This window comes from Henckelia pumila, chromosome 1, assembly GCF_033568475.1.
Source record: "Henckelia pumila isolate YLH828 chromosome 1, ASM3356847v2, whole genome shotgun sequence".
Lineage (NCBI taxonomy): Eukaryota > Viridiplantae > Streptophyta > Magnoliopsida > Lamiales > Gesneriaceae > Henckelia > Henckelia pumila.
In genome coordinates, this window is record NC_133120.1 from 170637128 (window position 1) to 170659703 (window position 22576).

Consider the following 22576-nt stretch of genomic DNA (forward strand, 5'->3'; position numbering starts at 1 on the left):
TCTGACGAGAATGAGTCGACTTTGGATTGACGTACTTGAAGGAGTAAGTTGAGAGACACAGTTCGTGTTGGAATCGTGTTGATTTCGAGGACGAAATCTTTTCTTAGAGGGGGAGAATTGTAACGCCCCGATTTTATCTTAATCTACATTATTTGAGATAATCAGAGATTCCAGAGTTCAAGAGCCGACTTGATTTTTTATTAGGGTCCTTTTTGCAAATTTCGAATTTTTCAGGGACTAAAATGCAAATTTGGGATTTGTTAGATATTTGTAAGCTTGTTGACTATTCTTTCTCCTTTCTCTTCACCCTCTCCACCGATTCCTCCATTGAAGACGATTCCCAAACTCCCAAGCTTTCCAGATTTCCTCCCGAGCTCGATCCGTCTGTTGGAATTTATTTCTGAAGGCAGATTAGCGATCACAGCTGCGAGAGCTTCGTTCTATCGTAAGTTTTTTTACGATCAGGTTCATTCTAGTTTTTGGATGTTGTTAGAATTGTTCGAGATTCGAGTATGTTGATCTCGGCAGAGTTCTGATCGTTTATTATCTGTCGGTTTTGAAATAGAGCGTCGTTCGGATTTGTTGTGAATTTTGGAAGATTATTCGAAAAGTGAGTTTTGTGATTTGTTAGAATTGGTTGTTTTGATGGATTGTTGGTTGAATGGAGTCTATTGGATTGATATTATGCTGTCTGCGTTTTCGGTTTTATCAAATTATAGCCGTTATGCCGTCGGTTTGAATTTTGGGCTATAGTTTGGTTTGAATTGAATCGAACCATTTTCAGTCGAGTTGGATTGTCGATATTGATCTCAAGCCTTTATTACTTCTTTTACAGATTCGTTTGCAGTTCGTTGAGTTTCGAGATTTCAAGAGTTGTATCGCTTTGAAGATTGTAGTCGGTATAGTATCGACTTGCTTATTATCGTTGAATGTTAGAATGAATCTCGAATTAAGGAATCGTTGTTGTTTCCAGGTTTTGGAGCATCGACGTTGTTGAAAGATGTATAAGATGACTTAGACTGGAATGGAACGTGTGACTCGAATCCGACTTGATTCGAGTGTTCCGAAAAAATCACATACTTGCATGTTATTTGATTATTTGAGTTATTTGAGTTATGTTTTGCATTGCATTCATATTGAGCTAAGAATCCTTGATTTGAACAGCGGGCAGGACGACCCTTTTATGATAGACGTTTTGGGGATTATATTGTGAGTGGCCTGGGTGTAGCCGTTTCACCTAGTGCTAGCATACTCCTTATAGTCGCACCAAAGTCTAGAGGATGGAGATACGTAGCACCACCTCGATCGGGAGAGACGGTGAGTTGTTTACGTGATCTCGTCCTCGGGATCCCAAAAGCAAAAGCAGCAACTCTTTTGATTATCCGACTTGATAATCCCAGATTTAAAGACATGCATTGCACTTATGCATCTGAATTGAGTTTATATATGCTTTTGGAATTGCATGGTTGTTAATTGAATATCTGAAAGTTGATGCATTTCGTTTGAGATGTTTTTATGATATGCATGTTTGTCTCTTTTACAGGGAATTATATTCTCACCGGATTATCTGGCTGTTGTCTTTGTTGTATGTGTACTTGGCAACAGGTGGGGCAGGACCGAGTCAGAGATCGCATGGCTAGGTGGAAGAGTTGATAGAGTGAGGCCTTGTTGTTGTAGAAGTCGAATTGTAATCGAAATTAGATTTTATTCGAATTCGTTTTGTATCGGTTATGGAACTTAGATTGATACATGTTCTATTAGTTTGAGATTGTATAACTCTAGAACTACCTTTGTATGTTGATTACATGTTGTTGGATTCGGATTTGAGCATGTTAGATTGAGTTGGATTGAGTTTGTAAGGAAAGGCATACCCTGTTCTGTATTTTTCTGGGCAAGGGGGGTGCGCTCGATCCTATGAAATGCTGGGATCAAGCGCAACCCCTGAAAATATTGAGGCAGAGACTTGCAGGAAATGGTGCGCTCGATCCTGTCCTTTTGCCGGATCGAGCGCGGCACCTTAAATTTTCTCGGTAGAGAGTTGAGAGAAGTGGTGCGCTCGATCCTGGATTTTTGCCGGATCGAGCGCGACACTGTTCTCTTTTTTTAAAAAAAATTATTTTATTGTTTTAACCTTTGGTTATTGTGTGTCTTAGTGTTGTCTAATCCCTAGATTAGCTGTTTGGAACCGAGGTCTCACAAGAGCCAACTTCAACAACTAAAAATCACAAATAATTCTGTTTGTCCACAATACACTGTCAGTTTAACGTAAACGTGTGTGTGTGCCATGTCATTCTAGTTTCATGCAACTTCACAAGAATATGTCATAAGACTGCTTAGCGACCTATGACAAATCAGTGCAAGTGTCACACTCCAGCACTCTTTCATTTCAATCATCTCAAACAAAAACATGTACTTTCTTGAGATTAATTACACACCTCCGGATTTTGCACCCGGTTTTTATAAGCCCCAATAATTACCCGCAAACTTAGCTATAACTAAGATAGGATTTGAATTTCAATCCCCTTGTCTATAGCCCGAATGGAGCTACAATCCCATTTATCCTGCAAACTTAGCTATGGAAGAATGATAAGAATTTCAATCATTTTCCAAGCCCGGGTGGAATTGTTATTTTAAAATTTTCAAATTTTTAACCCCATGAAATCCGCATACTTAGATACGAACAAAGGATTAGAATTTCAATCCTGCTCTTAACCCGGATGGAGTTAACTTTTTTTTTCAAATAATTTTGGTAAAAATTTCTAGGTTCGCCCAAGATCATACATGCAATGTCATAAAATCATCAGGAATCCAAAGACACTATCACGATCAACAAACACCTATTGTTGTGCAATGGTCAAACAGACACGAACTTCATCAATTACTTCGCTACACTACACCAGTCTAACATGTGTGCTTAAAATGATTCACAATTCAACCAACAGCTTCTCATGCTCAATCAAAAGCAACATTTTTACAAAAACAATGTTAACAACTCTATCATCATAGGCCAACATTCATCATTCTACTTATTCACATAACACAACCATAATAACATAATGATATGCATGATTATGAACTATATGCAATGAACTATACCAGAATGCAATACACAATGATCAACGAAACACAACTAAACAACACCCCCCCCCCCATACTTATCTAAAGCATTGCCCTCAATGCTTCAGAAACAATGAACAGAATGCAAAACTAACAAATACACAATTAAAAAACAAATAACACTCCCATGATTATAAATTCTTCCGCTTTTTCCTCGGCAGTATCAGTTGGGATGGTAGCAGTAGTCTGGGTATATTGGCAGGCATGGAAACTGACATGGGAAAGAATCAAAAATCAAATAAAAATAAACAATAAACTACACAAAAAAAAACTAAAAATCAAGATAAAGAACACTGGGTTGCCTCCCAGTCAGTGCTAAATTTATAGGCTATAGCCCGACTACATTCCTCTTTAGTTTCATGGCGGATCATCCACTGTCGTGGTTGTACGCCTGGTTTTATCATGGCTCCCTCCAACTCCTTTAGCAGGCAATTTTTGATCTTGTGGCTGCAAAACGACATCATTATTGTCATTTCCCTGCATAGATTCTTCCACACAAATATTAACAACATCAATCGCAAAGCAAGATTTTCCAATTGGTTTATCTCTAACCGACTGCAGCATATTAAAAACCACTTGCTCATCATTAATTCGCAACACTAACTCTCCTTTTTCCACGTCAATTAAGGCCCTACTAGTAGCAAGAAATGGACGACCTAAAATCATATGAACCTCATAATCCTCATCCATATCAAGAACGACAAAATCAACAGGAAAAATTTGCTTATCCACTTTAACTAATACATTCTCTACTACCCCTCTAGGATATTTGACAGAGCGATCTGCAAGCTTAAGCGAGATGGTAGTGGGTTCAATCATCCCCATACTTAATTTCTTAGCCAGTGAATAAGGCATCAAATTTATGCTCGACCCTAAGTCACACAAAACATTATCAACTGAAAATTTTCCAATATGACAAGGTATGGAGAAACTCCCTGGATCGTGAGATTTTGGTGGGAGCTTATTCTGAAATACAGCCGAGAACTCCTCATTCATTGTGACTTGCGTTATATCATTCAATTTCTTTCTTCTTGTTTTTCAGCAAGTCCTTCAGAAATCTGGCATAATTTGGCATCTGAGCTAATGCATCTGCAAAAGGTATGTTAATATGCAGTTTCTTGAAAATTTCAAAAAACTTTTAAATTGAAAATCAAAAAATAATTTCTTAGCTCTATGGGGGGAAAGGTAAAGTAGAAATACCAACATTAGCATTAACTTCAAATTTTGAAGTTTTACCTTTTTTACCTGCCGTGGAGGAATCTTCAGCACGCGCATCCTTCTTGGAATCTGAATTTTTCGGCCCCTCCATAGTCTTCTCTTAGTTCGTCAGCTCAGGTTTTTCAGATTGTGCTCGAGTCACGAAGCATTCACGCCTCTGGTATTTGGTTCAGTGTTACTCGACAAAGCTCCAGTAGGACGAGTAGAAAGTTGGGTTGTTATCTGAGCCATCTGAGTCTCCAACTTCTGCAGCATAGCTTACTGATTCTGTAGCCGAGCTTCTGTACCGGCCACGTACTTCATCATTATCTCCTCAAAGCTCGGCTTTTGCACCTCTTTCTTAGGTTGGTTCTGCCAATTTTGATTGTAGGTGTTTTTGTATGAGTTGTACGAGTTGTACGGCCGCCGTCCTTGGTTTCCTGCAAAATTAGCCGCCTCCACCTCAAACAACTGTTGTTCCTCAGGCTTATGTCCCTATATTTGATTAACTGGAGTTGTTTTCATAAGTTCCATCTGGTGTGTCAGAGCGTCAATCTTGGAATTCATGGCCATTAAAGCATCGACCTCTAGAACTCCAGCCTTCCTCTCTTTCTTCACATCCGGCCATCCTATGTTGCTTTCAGCCTTGTTCCAAATAATCTCCCAAGCCTCTGCTGGTGTGTTTCTGAACAAGCTTCCATTGGCAGCAGCGTCCAACATGGATCGAACAGACTGATCAGCCCCATTGTAGAATGTCTGATTCTGCTGGCTCTGAGTAAGATTGTGTTGAGGACACATCCTCAACATCTTTTTAAACCTAGTCCATTCCGCATGAAGAGATTCACCATACTTCTGTTTGAATGAGATAATATCCGAGAATAATTTTTCCATCTTCGTAGGAGGGAAATACTTGTTCAAAAAAGTTTGAACAAGTTGGGTCCAAGTAGTGATAGAACCCACGGGCAGATCATCCAGCCACTCCATTGCTTCGCCTTGTAGAGAGAATGGGAATAACCGCAGTCGCACTGCATCAGATGTTAACCCATTAACCTTGAAAGTTTCACAGATCGACAGAAAACGATTCAGATGAGCGTAGAGGTCTTCCACAGATGTGCCCCCGACTTGCAACTGAATCATCTGAATAATTGAAGGCCTCAATTCAAAATTATTCGCCTCCACAGCAGGGCAAACGATGCTAGAGCCATAGCCTTCAGTGGGTGGACGAATCAAGTCAAGAACAGTTCTGTTGTCCACCATAGCTTCCTTTGATTCAGATTTTGTCTCAAGTTCAATATTGATAGATCTCCTGGCCTTTCGGATCCTGCTGAGCGTGAGTTCAATCTCTAAATCAAGTGGTAGTAGCTCTCTAGATCGAATGCTATGCATGCACAATAGATAGTACCTGAAAATTACAAAGAAAAGAAGAAAATTCAGAATTTAATAAAGTAAAATAAAGTCTAATCTCAAGTGAAATAAAAATTCTGATATCAATACAGTCCCCGGCAACGGCACCAAAAACTTGACCGCTTAAATCGGTGTGATAAAAATCTACTAGCAAGCATACCAGGTCAAGTAATAGTAAAGTGGACAAAGGTTCAGATATCGAACCCACATGGACTATATATGTATGAGTACCAAAATATGATTATTCATACTTAATCTAGACTAATCAATAAAAATGATGAATTTTCAGATTTTAACTAAGAAATTAAATTGCAAATAAGGTTCAATTCAATAAAAACGGAGCAGAAATGTTATGATTAAATTCAAATATAGGAAAAATTCGATCAAGGACACACGTAGGTACCAGACAAATTATGTAACATGTAGCCGATTCAGGACTCAGATCAAATCTTAAATTACGAGAATTCTCCTAACTTTTTCAAAGGTCTATTTCTAGAACAATCAAACCTATTCAAATATTGACGGATTAATTTTTCGTAATTCTAATCAAATTCAAACGCATGAAGAACTGTGAGAATTCAGTTTTCACCTAAACCGCACACTGAAACCGAATTCTATTCCTAGTCGGTTTTACCATGTGTTGATTATTAAAGTGATCAAAATCAATTCCTCCTCTGTAGACTTAGGATCGATTAACATGCAAGCAAACAGTTTATCAGGCTATTCACAAGACAAATATAAATCTAACAATCAATAAAATAAATTCAAGTCTGAAAAATCCCAAATAAACATCCAAGTTTTCTACATAAATTTGTCTGGCCCAATCACGTGGCCTTGATCGAAAAGAAAAAAATACTCCATAAACGAAATCATGATTCAAACAAAGTTTTTAATCATGAACTAAAAATAATAAGAAAAAAAAAGAAAGAAAAGAGAAATCTTCTCTCCCAAGCCTATAGCAGCCTCTCTTTTATGATAGAACACATCTGGAACCCTTCATCTGATGATAAAAAGTCTATTTATACTCCCCAAATCTTCAAAAGATTGCATCCTTCGCGAATAAGAGTTTCCAGAAATAAAAATTATGCATGTCGTCTCGCTCGAGCGAGCACAAAGTGCGCTCGAGCGAGAGATCTTCTGTTTTATTTTTTTTCTTGTCCATAATTCTCGCTCGAGCGCGTAAAGGGGTGCTCGAGCGAGCAGTTTTCTGTCCCAATTCTAAAAATTTAGCGATGTGCATGACCCCGTGCCAGTTTCATTCCTAGGTCCGTTCATGTGTTATTTCCAGCGCGCAGTTTTCTTCAAAAAATCATATCTCGATTTCTGGCCATCGGATCGAGCTAAAATTTGGACAGCAGCTTCAAACCATCTTGAACTTCATTTGAACGGTAGAGATCGGATTTAGATCTCTCTAAAATTAAAAAATGAATTTTTTACCAAGGCTGCTCCGTAATTCATTCTTCAAAAATCCATTTTCCTACAAAATTAACCCGGAGAGTGAAATACACATACATGCACTAAAACACATAAATACACATAAAAACAATATGAATGCACGCAAAATAGACATAAAAATATCACAAAATAATGCATACAAAATGCACTTATCAGACGTTCCGATCTAGCTTCCGAACACCATTGCTTGATCCAATCACTTCGGATGTTTCGATCTCGTTCGGACCTTCCCAACTTTCCAAGTCCACTTCGACCTTTAGACCATTTCTGATGTCCTGGAGTCGATTTCTTGGTCCGATTAATCAAATTAGAATCAATTAATTAATTTTAACCATTTAATCTTGTGAAATAGGACTGGGTTACTACATTCTCCCCAACTTAAGAGATTTCGTCCTTGAAATCATTTCTTAAGTAGCCAAAACTCAATATTGAATAAAACATTCTTTAAGCACATCTGAACATTTTAAAAGATATCGCACTAAAACACAAAAGAACATTCCAAAATACGTAAAGGTCAAATCTGTATCCAGTTGTACCTCAGATGGCTGCAATATGTGAGACTCAACTACCACATACCGTCTCAAAAGGGATACATGAAACACATTGTGGATACTAGTCAAATACGACGGCAATACTAGTACGTAAGCTAAATCTCCAATATTTTCCAAAATTTCAATGGATCAATGAACCTCGGAGATAGCTTTCTTTTTAGACCAAATCTCAAAATCCTGTGGAACGGTGAAACTTCCAAGAACACCTGTACCGATCTGAATACAATCTGTCTGACATCACTCAACTGTATTCCAAAAGTTGGTATCAAATTATACCATATAAGAATTACAAACACTGTTGGCCAAGCCACAAAATTCAACAATCGAATCTCTTAATCATTTGGCTGAATTCAAATGACAATCTAATAACTCCAATATCTAGAAGATACTCAAGATTGGATTCATTCTTGAGTCCCAAAAATTCATACATAATCGAACTAGTAAATAAAATCTGAAAATCCACAAAATCTCACCAAATATCACTGACAGATCATTAAGTGATTTCCTGAAATCTTAACATATCTCAAAGCACTGTCAATTTATCACAATGGTTGTTATCTTGCTATTTGATATTCCTCTGATATCTAATCCATATTAATAATCATCAATGGTGCAACCTTAACCATTCTTGCCATCTATGGCTAGACATTGTGATACAAATCTTATTAGGCGTGAATAGAAAACATGACTATAGATGGAATCTCACCCTCAATTCAATAACAAAAAGATTCGAAAGTGTGTTCCGATCTTTGAAACAAGTAATTTTGTGAAATTCACCCCTAGTTTATGCAAAACTAGTAACAAATAATCACGAGATAAACAATTAAATTCAATGAAACCTTAAAAGAACTTGTCTTTGATAATCCACGATGAAGAACAGTCGACAAACGCCATAAAGTTGTTAAACTTTGATAAGTTTGATTTTTGACAAAGTAAAAGCTTCAATAAAATTCTAGAAAGAATTTTGGTTGAGAATATCAAAAACTAAATAATTCTTATTGAATAATGAATTATCTGATTTTTTTATATTACAACTTTAAAAAGTAAAATATAATTCAAAATATAGTTTCCTAGTAGATATCAAACACTCAAAAATAGGAAACAAATATCAAAAATATCAAAAATCCCCTAAAAACACACAAACACGACGCACTGTATGTGTTCGGATGTCAGGAATGCTCGAGCGGTAGAAAGTTTCCGCTCGAGCGTATAAGTTTATTCCTCGAGTATTCACAATGCACTAGGCGTGCTCTAGCGGTAAAACGTTGCCGCTCGAGCAGGAAAATTTCTTCCCGAGACCTCAGCTCCACATAAACGCGCTCAAGCGGGTATTTGTGTCCGTTGGGGTGCGAGCAGTTCTACCTCGCACTCCAAAATCTTCCTTATTTTGCTCTCTTAACACTTCAATGACATTTAAGTATACTCCAACTTGATCTCCATGCATCGAAAACCCTTCATGACTTAATGCCACCTTTGAAAACATACCTTAGAGCGCTTCCTTGAACTTCTTGCCTCGACTCCTCGTTATCGGCCTTTGTGGTAACTCCGACGGATCCAAAACCTTCTTAGCAATTTAATCAACTTGTGAGTGCATGTTTGCATCATCCTTCCCTTTTTGAATTGGATTTTTATCAGTCATGTACCTTCAAGAAATGGTTAGTAATAAAAATTCTTCACTCAAATTCTCACAAGTCACTCCAAAGAAGATCAGTCACACTCTTTTTTTTTTTTAAGATTTTTTTTGTTCACTCAGAATATATGAAAGGGCTTATGCGTTGTGGTTTTGTGTGCATCAAACTCACAAGTTCGAAACTTATAGACACTTGCAAATTGACTCACGTTGACTACACAAAAACAAGCAAAAAGACTATGGACAATTGAACTAAACTTTGCATCCAAGGATAAAAAAAGACAAAACAAATTGGCCACAAGTTATTTTTCCTTCTCCTTTTTTTTTAAAATTCGGCCCTCTCTTTTTTTTTTGACCGAAAATTTTTTTTTTTTTTTATAACTTGGCTCAAGACACGAAACTTGGGCGACAAGATTGACAGAAAGACGCAGAAATTCAACGAATAACGGATAAGAATCAAAGATATTGAAAACTTACTTGTCTAAAAACCTTTGCTCTTGATACCAACTGATACTAAGAACGAGTAACGAGAAAAGAATAACAAATATCAAAAGATATGACGTGACTTACTTGAATCAAAGGAATCGTGATCTGATTACCAAATGATATGAATCTTAATAGCTATGAAAAACAAACACGATTATTGTAGAAATCGCGCCCTTAATTCAATAAAAATAAATAATCAAAATTTTTTCCCGACCTTGAAACAAGTAACAAATTTTGGATAATCGCCTCTAGTTTAGAAAAAACTAGCAACAATTAATCACGATAAACAACTTTGATTCAAATAGACCTTAAAATAACTCGTCTTTGACAATCCACGATGAAAAACAATCGACAAACACCACAAAGTTATTAAATTTTGATAAGTTTGATTTGAAGAACAAAGCAAAGCTTTGGGTAAAAATTTTAGAGAGAATTTTAGGGTTGATAATAAGAAAAAAAAATGAATAATTCTTGTATTCATAATGAATTGAAAGGTTTACAATATATAATAAAGACAAACTAATTTTTCTAATAGAATTAGACTATAAGTTTCCTATTTGGACTAAAATTATAAGATTCTTAGTTGGACTAGACTCCAAAACATATTCTCGCCTATAATATCTAGTTATACTAGAGAACCTATCTAAAGTAGTTATATGGGCTTTAAACATGGTAAATTAAAGGCCCATATCAAATACTAATAAAATAAGCCCTAAAACTAAACTAAATACCCTTAATTGAGGCTCTTAAAATTGTAAAAATAATCCTTCAATTAAATTATGTAATAATCAAGCCCAATAACTTGAACTTCCAAGCATAATCTTTAAAGGTTTTTAATATCTTCAAATTATCATTCTCTTGATCACTAATCACTTCAATGATGTTGAAATTCCTTCTAACTTGATTGCTATGAATCTCAAATCATTTTAGTCTTGATGGCATTTTGTTAGACACTTTTTTGATAATTTATCACGAATCCTTGAAGCGCATTTTAAAACTTCTTGCTCCATCCTTATTTAATGATCTTGCGGCAACTCTAGAGGATCCCATTTCCTTTTAACTTGATGACTTCGAGAGATATCCATGATTGTATCACATTGCCTCTTAGCAACATCTTAAGATGATACAGGTAATTCTTTAAACTATTAACCATTCCCTCACACCAGGAAATTAACAATAGCTTGCACGAATATCCTCAAGAAAAATCATTGTTCTATCAACAACTGACTACATCCAGTAGATAGACTCGATACAACTTCCTTATATCACTAATTCAGTTTGTCACTGATCACTATGTCCTCAATGTCAAACCACATCTGGCACTTTCGACAATATATTGGCAAGTCCATGCCAATTCCAAAAGAGAAAGTCAATATTTCCTTTATCATCAAAGGCTAAATCCTTATACCCAAAAGGATGGTATCAATATAAAATAGCCAAATATCTGCCATTACCTAGTACTGTAACAACGTTGTTGTCCACAATATGTGTCCTCCAAGAACATTTAAATTTATACTTGGAACCAATTTCCAACCTTCTGAACACTCAGGTCGATTAACACCACTCTTGGTACTAGTAATTTGGATTGAACAGTTACATCTATCTCACATCGTACTGCTTGAAATAAAATTACCAAAGTTCCTATCAAATGATGCTGATTATCATCTCACTGATAAAAATAAACCTTCATCAAATCTTGACTAACTATTCATGAGAAACACAATCCAAGTCACTCGATAGATGAAAAGTCCTAAAACCCTGCTCGAATCGATTCTATCTAATCAGTCCCAACAAAGATTTAACGTATCCAAAGGACACCCGAGAAATCGGTGACAATAATCCCACCAGACCCGAAAACTATAGGTCTAAGCTATTTTCCTTTCTCCATGTCTAATTACTTGATGCTATCCTGTTAGATCAAAACCTGTCGATGATAATCTAAAAAAAACTGCAGAGATTCCAGAGTACCATGCTCTATAAAACATACCTGGAAACTGACATTCTATGATAAACTCGTAACATTATCCATGTAACACCCTCAACCGATGAAGATGTTACAAACTAACATGACGTTAAAACTAGTTCGGAAAAGACAATTTTTGAAAGATGTATGCATACATCAAACCTTACTTAAAACATTTCAGAATAATTTACAAACCAAATCATAACAATTTGAAACATAAAGCGTATTTTCTTCAATCAACATAACAATATTTAGTTCATTAACTTGACACAAACACTCTCAACACATAACACACTCATGCATCGCCCGCCGGTCAGACTCCTTGCTCTTCTTCATGCCCGGCATTGAACTCTTCGACATATTCATAAATGTCATCCTCATTACCTGCACCATTCAAGTATAGTGAGTCTAAAGACTCAGCAAGAGTATGAAGTAAAAATCATGAGATTTCAATAATCATTTAAACTTAACATAACATAACATAAGCTTATCATTTGGTGACGAATTATGCGAAATTGTGGAAACCGTCATAATGGGCACATTCATCTTTTCTTGTTGATCAACAATCATATGGCATTATGCCTTGTAACAATCTTATCCCGGAGGACCTAACCCGTACATTGAGCCATTTTTGGGAGGGGCCCTCCGGAGCCCAAACCGGAGTACCGTTCCCGTATTGTCACCACAAAGACACATAAGAAATCAAAATATTTTCATGAATCAACATATTATATCTTCATAATTCAACATAACATTATTCATTCATGCTTCATCATTATTCATTTCATCAACATATCATTTCATTCATCATGAAGCGTCATTGAAACATCATAATTTCCATCTTAACTTTTGTTTCATGAACATAAAACTTTACTCGATAACTTCATGCTTGTAATAAATGATAAAAATCATACTTTCATATTGAACATAGGTTTCATGAAAGAAACTTAGACATGTACATGCATGACATAACGTAATCGGTCCACGTAAGTCGTTCTTTTCGTTCTTGACTTAAAACTTGAAACTTTTTGCATAGAAACTCTTAAATATATTTTAGAAGCCTTAAAAGATCATAAGCATGAATTAAGGACTCAAAAATCAAAACTTAAAAAAATTAATTCGAAGCTACAGCGCTCCAGCGCTATAAGAGAGGCGCTGGGGCGCTATACTTGCGCATTGTCAGCTCTACTACACTGTAGTGGCTATGCCTTCACACTGATATGTAGAGTTCTTGCACCCAGAATTTCAAAACGTGGTGAACATAAAAGTTTTAGTCCTTGATCTAAGCTTTCAAATTCCGAAACCCTCACCTTAATTGGATATTTCAGTAAAACGTTATGCTTATTCTCCCGAGATGTGTCACTGCCAAAAATTCAAACCACTTGACACACTTCGGGGAGATTTTGGCCAATCTTATAGAATGATTTTGACAAAACTCAAAGCATGAAAGTTGTAGCTATATGAGTTATCTTTCAAATACAATTAGCCTCATCTCATTTGGATTAATACAATAGACTTAATCCACAAAATTGCAACAAGTGTTACTAATCCAAACAACCCAACACATGCAACGCTTCAAAGCTTTAACTAAAACTAACTCAACACTTCAAAATTCAACACACACCTTCAAAATCAGTCCTTTCCCAACTCTAAACCATAAGAATCTATCATCACACATTATTTATCAAGAATTTCACAAGAACGACTTACATATCACGATATCATAAACCTCATGCTTTTATGCTTCTCAAATCTTTAAAATCATGCATAAAACTCATCAACACACATCATTTCTTATCAAAATAGATATATCTTGAATGGTGGTTTAAAATTCTTTAAAAACTTGCCTTGAATGGAGGAGGAGTTGATCCGAAACTTCGGAGACGAGCTAAACCTTGGACGAACTAAAAACTGGTACCAAAAACTCACTTGAATCTTGAAGGATTTGATGAAGGAGATGATGAATAGTGAGGGGGAGGAGAAAAACGTGTAAGGGAGAGGAGGATAATGAAGAAGTCTGATAGAATATGTCAAGGGAATCGCTAACATGTAGGGTATAAGGTTGTTAAGTGTAGTTTTCATAATTAATGCACATCGTGTATTGATTGCTTAAAATGCAGTCAAAGAAACACATCTCGACTCATCTGATAAAAATGCTATCTTTTGACTCGTTTATAAAAAATGTAACAATATCATACTTAAAATACTCGTAAAAATGTACTCTATTATCTCGTTCATAGGTTAGCCTCGTCCCGCGAGTCCAGAATCGAACTCTACCTGGAATCATTTACTTAATCAAAATTTTTAAATGTAAGATAAACATAATCATGAAATCATAATCATTAAATCATAACTTAAACAATTTAAGGCATAAAATCATTAAAAATTTATGTTTAAATAATCGTGAGCAAGTTTAATGGATTTTTGGACTTTACAATTCTACCCTCCTTAAAAAAATTTCGTCCTCGAAATTCGACTTACCAAATATTTCTGGGTATCGGCTACGCATATCTTGTTTGGTCTCCCAAGTAGCCTCTTCCACTAATTGATTGCGCCATAAGACCTTTACCATCTTGATCTCTTTGTTTCTCAGCTTTCGGACTTTTGTATCCAAAATTTGGATAGGTATTTCTTCATAAGACAAGTCGGGCGTCCATTTAACTGGTTCGTGGCGAATGACGTGGGAAGGATTTTAGATATACTTTCTCAACATCGAGATATGGAATACGTTGTGTACATCTTCCAAGTTTGGAGGCAATGCTACTCGGTAAGCTCTTGTTCCAACCTTGTCTAGGATCTCGAAAGGTCCTATATATCTTGGGCTCAACTTTCCTTTCTTTCCAAATCTTAAGACTCCTTTCCAAGGTGAAACCTTCAAAAACACGTGATCACCTACCTGGAACTCCAATTCCCTACGTCTCCGATCGGCATAGCTTTTCTGATGGCTCTGTGCTGTCAACATCCTGTCTCTAATTTTTGCTATCATATCAACTGTCTGTTGCACTATTTCTGGTCCCAACACAGCTCTCTCTCCAATCTCATCCCAATGTAGAGGAGTCCTACACTTTCTTCCATACAAAGCCTCATAAGGAGCCATTTCAATAGTAGCTTGATAACTATTGTTGTAGGTGAACTCCACTAAAAGCAACTTCGATTCCCAATTTCCTCCAAAGTCAATCATGCAAGCCCTGAGTAAATCTTCCAGTATCTGAATCACTCGTTCAGATTTTCCATCTGTCTGCGGATGAAAAGCTATACTAAAAGCTAGCTTTGTTCCCAATCCATTATGTAAACTCTTCCAAAAGTTTGAAGTGAACCTAGGATCCCTATCAGAGACTATCCTTGCTGGAACTCCATGCAATCTAACTACCTCTCGAATATATAACTCTGCATATTGATTCATCGAGAAGTTGTTTCTAACTGGTAAGAAGTGAGCTGACTTTGTCAACCTGTCAACTATTATCCATATTGAATTCATTCTTCGTTGTGTAATTGGTAGTCCAATCACAAAGTCCATTGTGACATCTTCCCATTTCCAAGTGGGAATATGTAATGGTTTCAGAAGTCCTGCTGGCCTTTGATGTTCAACTTTCACCTGTTGACATGTCAACCATTCGCTAACAAACTTAACGATGTCTTTCTTCATACCTAGCCACCAGTATAGCATCTGTAAATCCTTGAACATCTTTGTACTCCCTGGATGAATAGAATATGGTACCGTGTGAGCCTCAGTCATCACATCTTCCCTCAGTGAATTTACTGTCGGTACCCACATTCGCCTTTTGTGATGCACGACCCCATCCTTCACCGTATACAATGCACCCCCTTTTGCTTCATCTTTAAGTTTCCAAGTTAATAATTGCTGGTCTGAAGCCTGCCCTGTTCGAATCTTGTCGAGCAAACTTGGAACCATTGTTAAGGTTGATAAGGCACAAACTTCCATTGGCTCAACTACTTCCAATCTGAGTCGTTCAAAATCTACAATCAACTCTTGTTGAGTTGTCATTCTATTCAAAGTTGCAGATTTACGACTCAAAGCATCTGCTACTACATTAGCTTTACCCGGATGGTAGCTAATGTCACAGTCATAATCTTTTACCAATTCGAGCCATCTTCTCTGCCTCATGTTCAACTCCTTCTGTGTGAAGAAGTACTTCAGAATTTTATGATCGGTGAAAATCTGACACTTCTCACCATAAAGGTAATGTCTCCACAGTTTCAGTGCGAAGACAACTGCTGCCAATTCGAGGTCATGGGTAGGGTAATTATTTTCATGAATCTTCAACTGTCGTGAAGCATATGCTATTACCTTTCCATCTTGCATCAAGACAGCCCCTAATCCACTCTTGGAAGCATCTGTATAAATTACGAATCGACCTATGCCTTTTGTTATGGCTAGTACTGGTGATGTCATCAACTTTTTCTTCAACACTAAAAAGTTTTTCTCACACTGATTAGACCATTCAAACTTCACACTTTTGCGAGTTAATGACGTTAGTGGCAGCGCTATCTTGGAGAAATCCTGAATGAATCTCCTATAGTAACCCGCTAATCCCAAGAAACTTCGTACCTCTGTAGCATTCTTTGGAGTAACCCAATTTTTAATTGCTTCTATCTTTGCTGGATCAACCTCTATTCCCTTAGCCGAAACTAGGTGACCCAAAAATGCAATCTGTTCCAGCCAAAATTCACACTTACTAAACTTAGCAAAAAATTGTTTTTCTTTCAGAACCTGCAAGACTGTAGTTAGATGCTGACGATGCTCATCAAAACTACGAGAGTAAATCAGTATGTCATCTATGAATACTATGACAAACTGATCCAAGAAAGGCTGGAACACTCTGTTCATAAGATCCATAAACACTGCCAGTGCATTGGTAACTCCAAACGGCATGACTAAGAACTCGTAGTGGCCATAACGAGTCTTGAAAGCCGTTTTAAGAATATCTTCGTCTTTCACCTTCAATTGGTGATAACCTGATCTGAAATCGATCTTGGAGAACACTACTGCCCCTTGTAACTGATCAAACAAATAATCTATCCTTGGAAGTGGGTATTTGTTCTTCACTCTATAATCGATGCACAGTCTCATAGACCCATCTTTCTTCTTGATAAACAATACCGGTGCACCCCAAGGCGATACACTCGGTCTAATAAAGCCTTTATTGAGTAGCTCTTGTAGTTGCTCCTTCAATTCCTTCATTTCAGTCGGTGCTAACCTGTATGGTGCTTTGGAAACTGGTTGGGTTCCAAGCATTAATTCAATTCCAAATTCTACCTCCCTAGCTGGAGGTAATCCTGCAATATCATCAGGAAATACTTCTGGGAAATCTCTCACTACTTCGACGTCTTCAAGTTTCGGTCGAGGTAATTCTTTGTCTCAAGTGACACTTGCAAGGAAACCTGCACATACTTTATTCAACAGTTGTCATGCCTTACCTACTGAAATTAAAAGAGATGAATTATGTTTCAGTGTGGCATGGAATAGAAATGGTTCTCCATCCTTAGTTTTCAAGGAAACCGTTCTCCGTTTACAGTCTATAGTAGCCTCGTATCGAGACAACCAATCCATCCCGAATATCACGTCAAAATCAAACATATTCAGGATAATAAGATCAGCAAGTAACTCGTGACTCTGCATTTGTACACTGCATCCTCTGATAATCAAATCACTACTCAATTCTTCCCCTGAAGGCAAGGATATACTAAATCCTGATATTGACTTATCTGGTACTAAACCCGATTTATTAACAAATTCAACAGATATGAATGAATGTGTAGCTCCAGTATCAATTAAGACATGAGCGGGATTACTGGAAACATTAATCATACCTGTAACTATAGTCGTATTTGGATCCACTTGATCATGTGCCATTGCAAAAACTCGTCCTCTTACCGGTTCTTTGGATTGAGGGCAATCTTTTCGATAGTGCCCTGGATTTTTGCAAAGGAAACATACTCCAGTCCCTGCCATGCATTGACTTGAGTGAAGTTTTCCACATTTTTGACAAGCTGTTGGTGCAATTGCCGATTTTGGTGCTGGTAGAGCCAATTGTTTTTGCCCCTGAGGTCGAGGCTGCTGCTGTTGGTACGGTCGGTGTTGGGGTGGGGCTTGGTACGGTCTCTTTCTGCTAGAATTTCCTTGTTGGTCCAGATTTTGATAACTAGATCTTTTTGCCTGTGACTCTCGGATAATGTCATTTCTGTCCTTTTCGGACAGCATGGCCTGATCCACCGCATCTTTGTAATTTTTCGCTCCACTTAGTCTAACATCCTTTCTGATGAAGGCATTCAATCCTTCTGTAAAATGTTTCAACTCTTCAGCAGGATCACCAGAAATCATCGGTACAAAGTATCTTCCCCTTTCAAACTTCTTAACATACTCCTCAATCGACATGTTTCCTTGACGAATTTCCAAAAAATCTCTGGCCCACCGGGTTTGGGTGCTCACTGTGAAATATTTGCCATAGAACACATCCTTGAATCCATTCCAAGTAAGGGTAGTTAGGTTCAACGCTGCTTTGGCTCCATTCCACCAAACACGAGCGTCATCGCGGAACATATAGGTAGCACATCTCAATCTATCCGTATCCGTGATCTGCATGAATTCAAAAGCAGTCTCCATAGCTTGGAACCATTGTTCTGCTATCAAAGGATCAGTCTCTCCTTTGAACTCAGGTGGTCCCAACTCTAAGAAACTTTTGTAGATAGGGTTCTGATTAGCTGTAAGATGGTTATTTCCAGCATTAGTTGTCTGGGCTTGAAGCAACTGTTGGATTTGAGCTCCCTGAGCACGGATTTGCTCTTGAAGCAGAGCAGTTAATCCCGCCAAAAACTGGTTGTTTTGATTGTTCTCACTATCTGGCCCGCAATCACTATGGTTGTTGTTTGCGGAATTGGTGTTGGTGTTGGTGTTGGTGTTGTTTTCCCTACGTGATGTCATTGTCCTAAAGTCCAATATTATCCACACCGCTCAGTCACGATTCAAAACGTGAATCTACTTTAACATATAACATGCATACATATATATCATCGCATTATCATACACATAATCACATAAGACACATAACTTACAGACATGAAGACGGAGCGTTGGAGTCGTGGCGAGTATGCATGAGTGTTTCAAGAAAACCCAGAGCGAACTGCTCTGATACCAAACTGTAACACCCTCAACCGAAGAAGATGTTACAAACTAACATGACGTTAAAACTAGTTCGGAAAAGACAATTTTTGAAAGATGTATGCATACATCAAACCTTACTTAAAACATTTCAGAATAGTTTACAAACCAAATCATAACAATTTGAAACATAAAACGTATTTTCTTCAATCAACATAACAAAATTTAGTTCATTAACTTTGTTGGAAAACTTGCGAGTTCCCAGACCAATTACGATTGATACCCGGTGCAGCGGAAGTTTAAAAATTTTTTCATGGAACGTTTCCATGGTATGGGTATCAACCGTTCATCGATTGAATTACGTGTGTGTGTAAAATTTAAATAACAATTAAATAAATTTTACCTCAAATCTCGCAACGAGATTAATGGACACCAACAGAACAATTCTGCTCTTGTTGTCTCTCCCTGGAACCGATGAACGCCTTCAATCAGGTCCACGAACAGAGGTTTAATCCCTCTGATAGATTGCACTAGAAAATCTATCAGAAGTTTTCTGCGAAGAGAATACACGAATTTGATTCGTTATTCCTTACTGCGATTCAAAATCACAGACCGGAATTTTCTCGGGCAGAGGGGGAGGGTTCGGCCGATTTGTTGAGAGAGAGACTAGGGTTCGATTTTTGCTCTGTCTCAAAAATTATGACCTGTTGTGTGTAATTTCTGTACTTAATTAACTTATTTATAATGCAGGCCACTAACACCTTAGGGCCCATTAGTCATAAGCTGGGGCCCGACAAGCAAAGCCCGCTCGTTCAGAAATTAATATAAAATTCATCGTGACTCCGATTGATGAACTGATTTCACCAATGTGCACAGAAACCATTTCTGCACATTTTAAAGTCAAAATAAATTTTCCTGAATCCGAATTCAGTGGTTTCCAAAAATGTCCATCCCTATGTCATTTTAGGAAATCCTACTCCCTTACTCTTATTTAAGAAGTCCAACTCCTTAGTTCATTAAATTTAACTCTTTAAATTTAACTATCTCAACGGGGATTAAAACTCCATTACACTGTGTGACCCTCAATGGTTCAGGGATACAGCTAGCCGTGGGCTCACAACTCCTTGTGACTCGGAACAACACTTTCCGACTTGCCCAACGAATCATGGTAAAGCGCCTAGCAACATCGCCCCATGATTCCCTAGGTATCACTGATAGTGCCTACAAGAACCAGTAGATTTTGGTTAACGTACAGTACGGTCCCTTCATCCATATATCCCGATCGAATCAACAACCATTGGTATATCGAGAGTCGCTCAAGATTCGATAACTATGCAATACATCTTGAAGATCAAATTAGTGACATCGCATGTGCTACTAAGAAACCATTTCTTAAATCACATCAAGTACTCTGGCCAGAGATTTGTCACACTAATATCTCCTCAGATCGCATAGGATATCCACACTCGCAAGTATGTGGTGAATCCTTGACAACAATGCATTGACTCCTATATGTGTCGTAACTGTACCCAATCTCGACACCTGATGACCCCCTCAGAGTCGGTAAACGAGTCAAAGCACAGTACTAGCATATAGAGTCTCCATGATGTTTCAAGTCGTAAGGACTAATGGTGTACAACCAAAACCGCGGACTTTATCCACTCGATAAGTGATAACCACTTGGAAAGTCCGGATAGGGTAGTTCGACTATTCATCCTATGAATATCCATTTGCATGCTTCGAACATCTCCATGTTCCCTACCAATGAAACGTGGTACTCCGCATCGCAAATGCTAGTCTCAAACTCGAGCGATCCTTATCCTTATTATCGGACGGCTCAATCGACTAGGAACGGTTTTAGAATATACAGTGACTATAAGATGTATTTCATGATAGACATCTCCATGTTCTACCACATCTTACATACACTATAGTATATTCAAGGTCTTTATCAAAACAACAATAGTATATCACAATATAACAATATGAAGTAATATAAAGTCATTGCCATAAAAGTGTAAATAATATTAAACAAAAGATTGTTTATACAAAGAGTCAACAAAGCCCATAGCCACACAGTTGGCTCACTGGGCACCCACTCTTACAATCTCCCACTTGCCCTATAGCCAACTAGTCATACTACGTAGACCCATTGCTTCGCGATGTTTGTCAAACAATGGTCCTGGCAAAGGCTTAGTAAGTGGATCAGCGATATTGTCTGCAGAGGCCACTCGTTCGACACTGATGTCTCCTCTTTCCACAATCTCCCGGATTATGTGGTATTTCCTCAGTACGTGTTTGGATCTTTGATGAGACCTTGGTTCCTTTGCTTGAGCAACGGCACCCGTGTTGTCGCAGTACACCGGGACTGGACCAACAAATTCAGGAATGACGCCCAACTCTTGGACGAAATTCCTCATCCAAACGGCCTCTTTAGCAGCAGCTGATGCTGCAATGTATTCAGCCTCAGTGGTGGAATCCGCTGTGGTGTCCTGCTTGGAACTCTTCCAAGAGACAGCACCGCCATTGAGCATGAACACAAATCCAGAGGTTGACTTCGAGTCATCCACATCACTTTGGAAGCTAGAGTCGGTATAGCCTTCCAGTTTGAGTTCTCGTCCTCCATAAACCATGAACATATTCTTAGTCCTTCGCAAGTACTTAAGAATGTCCTTCATGGCTTTCCAATGCATCTGACCAGGATTAGACTGATATCTGCTCGTGACACTCAGAGCAAATGCTACATCCGGTCTGGTAGATATCATCCCATAAATGATACTACCTATAGCTGACGCATATGGTACATGTGTCATATTCTCTATCTCTGCATCAGTCTTGGGACACATAGACTTGGATAGAGAAACTCCATGACACATGGGTAGATGTCCTCTCTTGGACCCATCCATTGAAAACCGTTTCAATATGGTATCGATGTAGGTTGATTGAGTGAGTCCTATCATTCTCTTAGATCTATCCCTATAGATCTGTATCCCAAGAATGTAGGATGCCTCACCCAAATCCTTCATCGAAAATCTACCTGATAACCATATCTTTGTTGACTGCAACATCCCTACATCATTCCCAATGAGTAGGATGTCATCAACATAAAGTACTAAGAATGTCACCGCATCCTTAACTACTTTCTTGTACACGCAAGGTTCCTCCGGGTTCTTGATGAAACCAAAGTCTTTAATTGTTTCATCAAATTTCTGGTTCCAACTTCTTGATGCTTGTTTTAGACCATAAATTGATCTCTGAAGCTTGCATACCTTATGCTCGCTTCCCATGGATGTGTACCCCTCAGGCTGCTTCATATAGATTTCTTCCTTAATGTCTCCATTAAGAAAAGCAGTCTTCACATCCATCTGCCATATCTCATAGTCATACCATGCAGCTATGGCAATTAGGATTCTTATGGACTTGAACATTGCGACTGGTGAAAAGGTTTCATCATAGTCAACTCCTTGCCTTTGAGTATAACCTTTCGCCACCAATCGCGCCTTGTAAGTCAATATCTTACCATCAGGCCCAAGCTTTCTTTTGTAGATCCATTTACACCCTATTGGAACAATTCCATCGGGAGGATCCACTAAAGACCAGACTTGGTTAGTATGCATCGAATCCAATTCAGACTGCATAGCTTCAAGCCATAA

At 37.8% G+C, this 22576-nt stretch overlaps 2 protein-coding genes across 2 annotated transcripts; both read right to left on the reverse strand.

Moving 5' to 3' along the window:
- Nucleotides 1–3474: 3474 nt before the first annotated feature.
- On the reverse strand, nucleotides 3475–3942 carry LOC140874445 (uncharacterized). The gene has a single exon (XM_073277735.1). The coding sequence runs from the start codon at nucleotides 3940–3942 to the stop codon at nucleotides 3475–3477; it is 468 nt and encodes a 155-aa protein (XP_073133836.1).
- Nucleotides 3943–4593: 651 nt separating this feature from the next.
- On the reverse strand, nucleotides 4594–18746 carry LOC140874447 (uncharacterized). Its single transcript, XM_073277736.1, has 9 exons — nucleotides 17636–18746; nucleotides 17243–17536; nucleotides 17023–17101; nucleotides 16434–16575; nucleotides 15998–16253; nucleotides 14953–15781; nucleotides 14532–14862; nucleotides 4900–5085; nucleotides 4594–4809 (listed from the first exon to the last, which is right to left on the reverse strand). The coding sequence occupies exons 1-9, from the start codon at nucleotides 18744–18746 to the stop codon at nucleotides 4594–4596; spliced, it is 3444 nt and encodes a 1147-aa protein (XP_073133837.1).
- Nucleotides 18747–22576: the final 3830 nt, after the last annotated feature.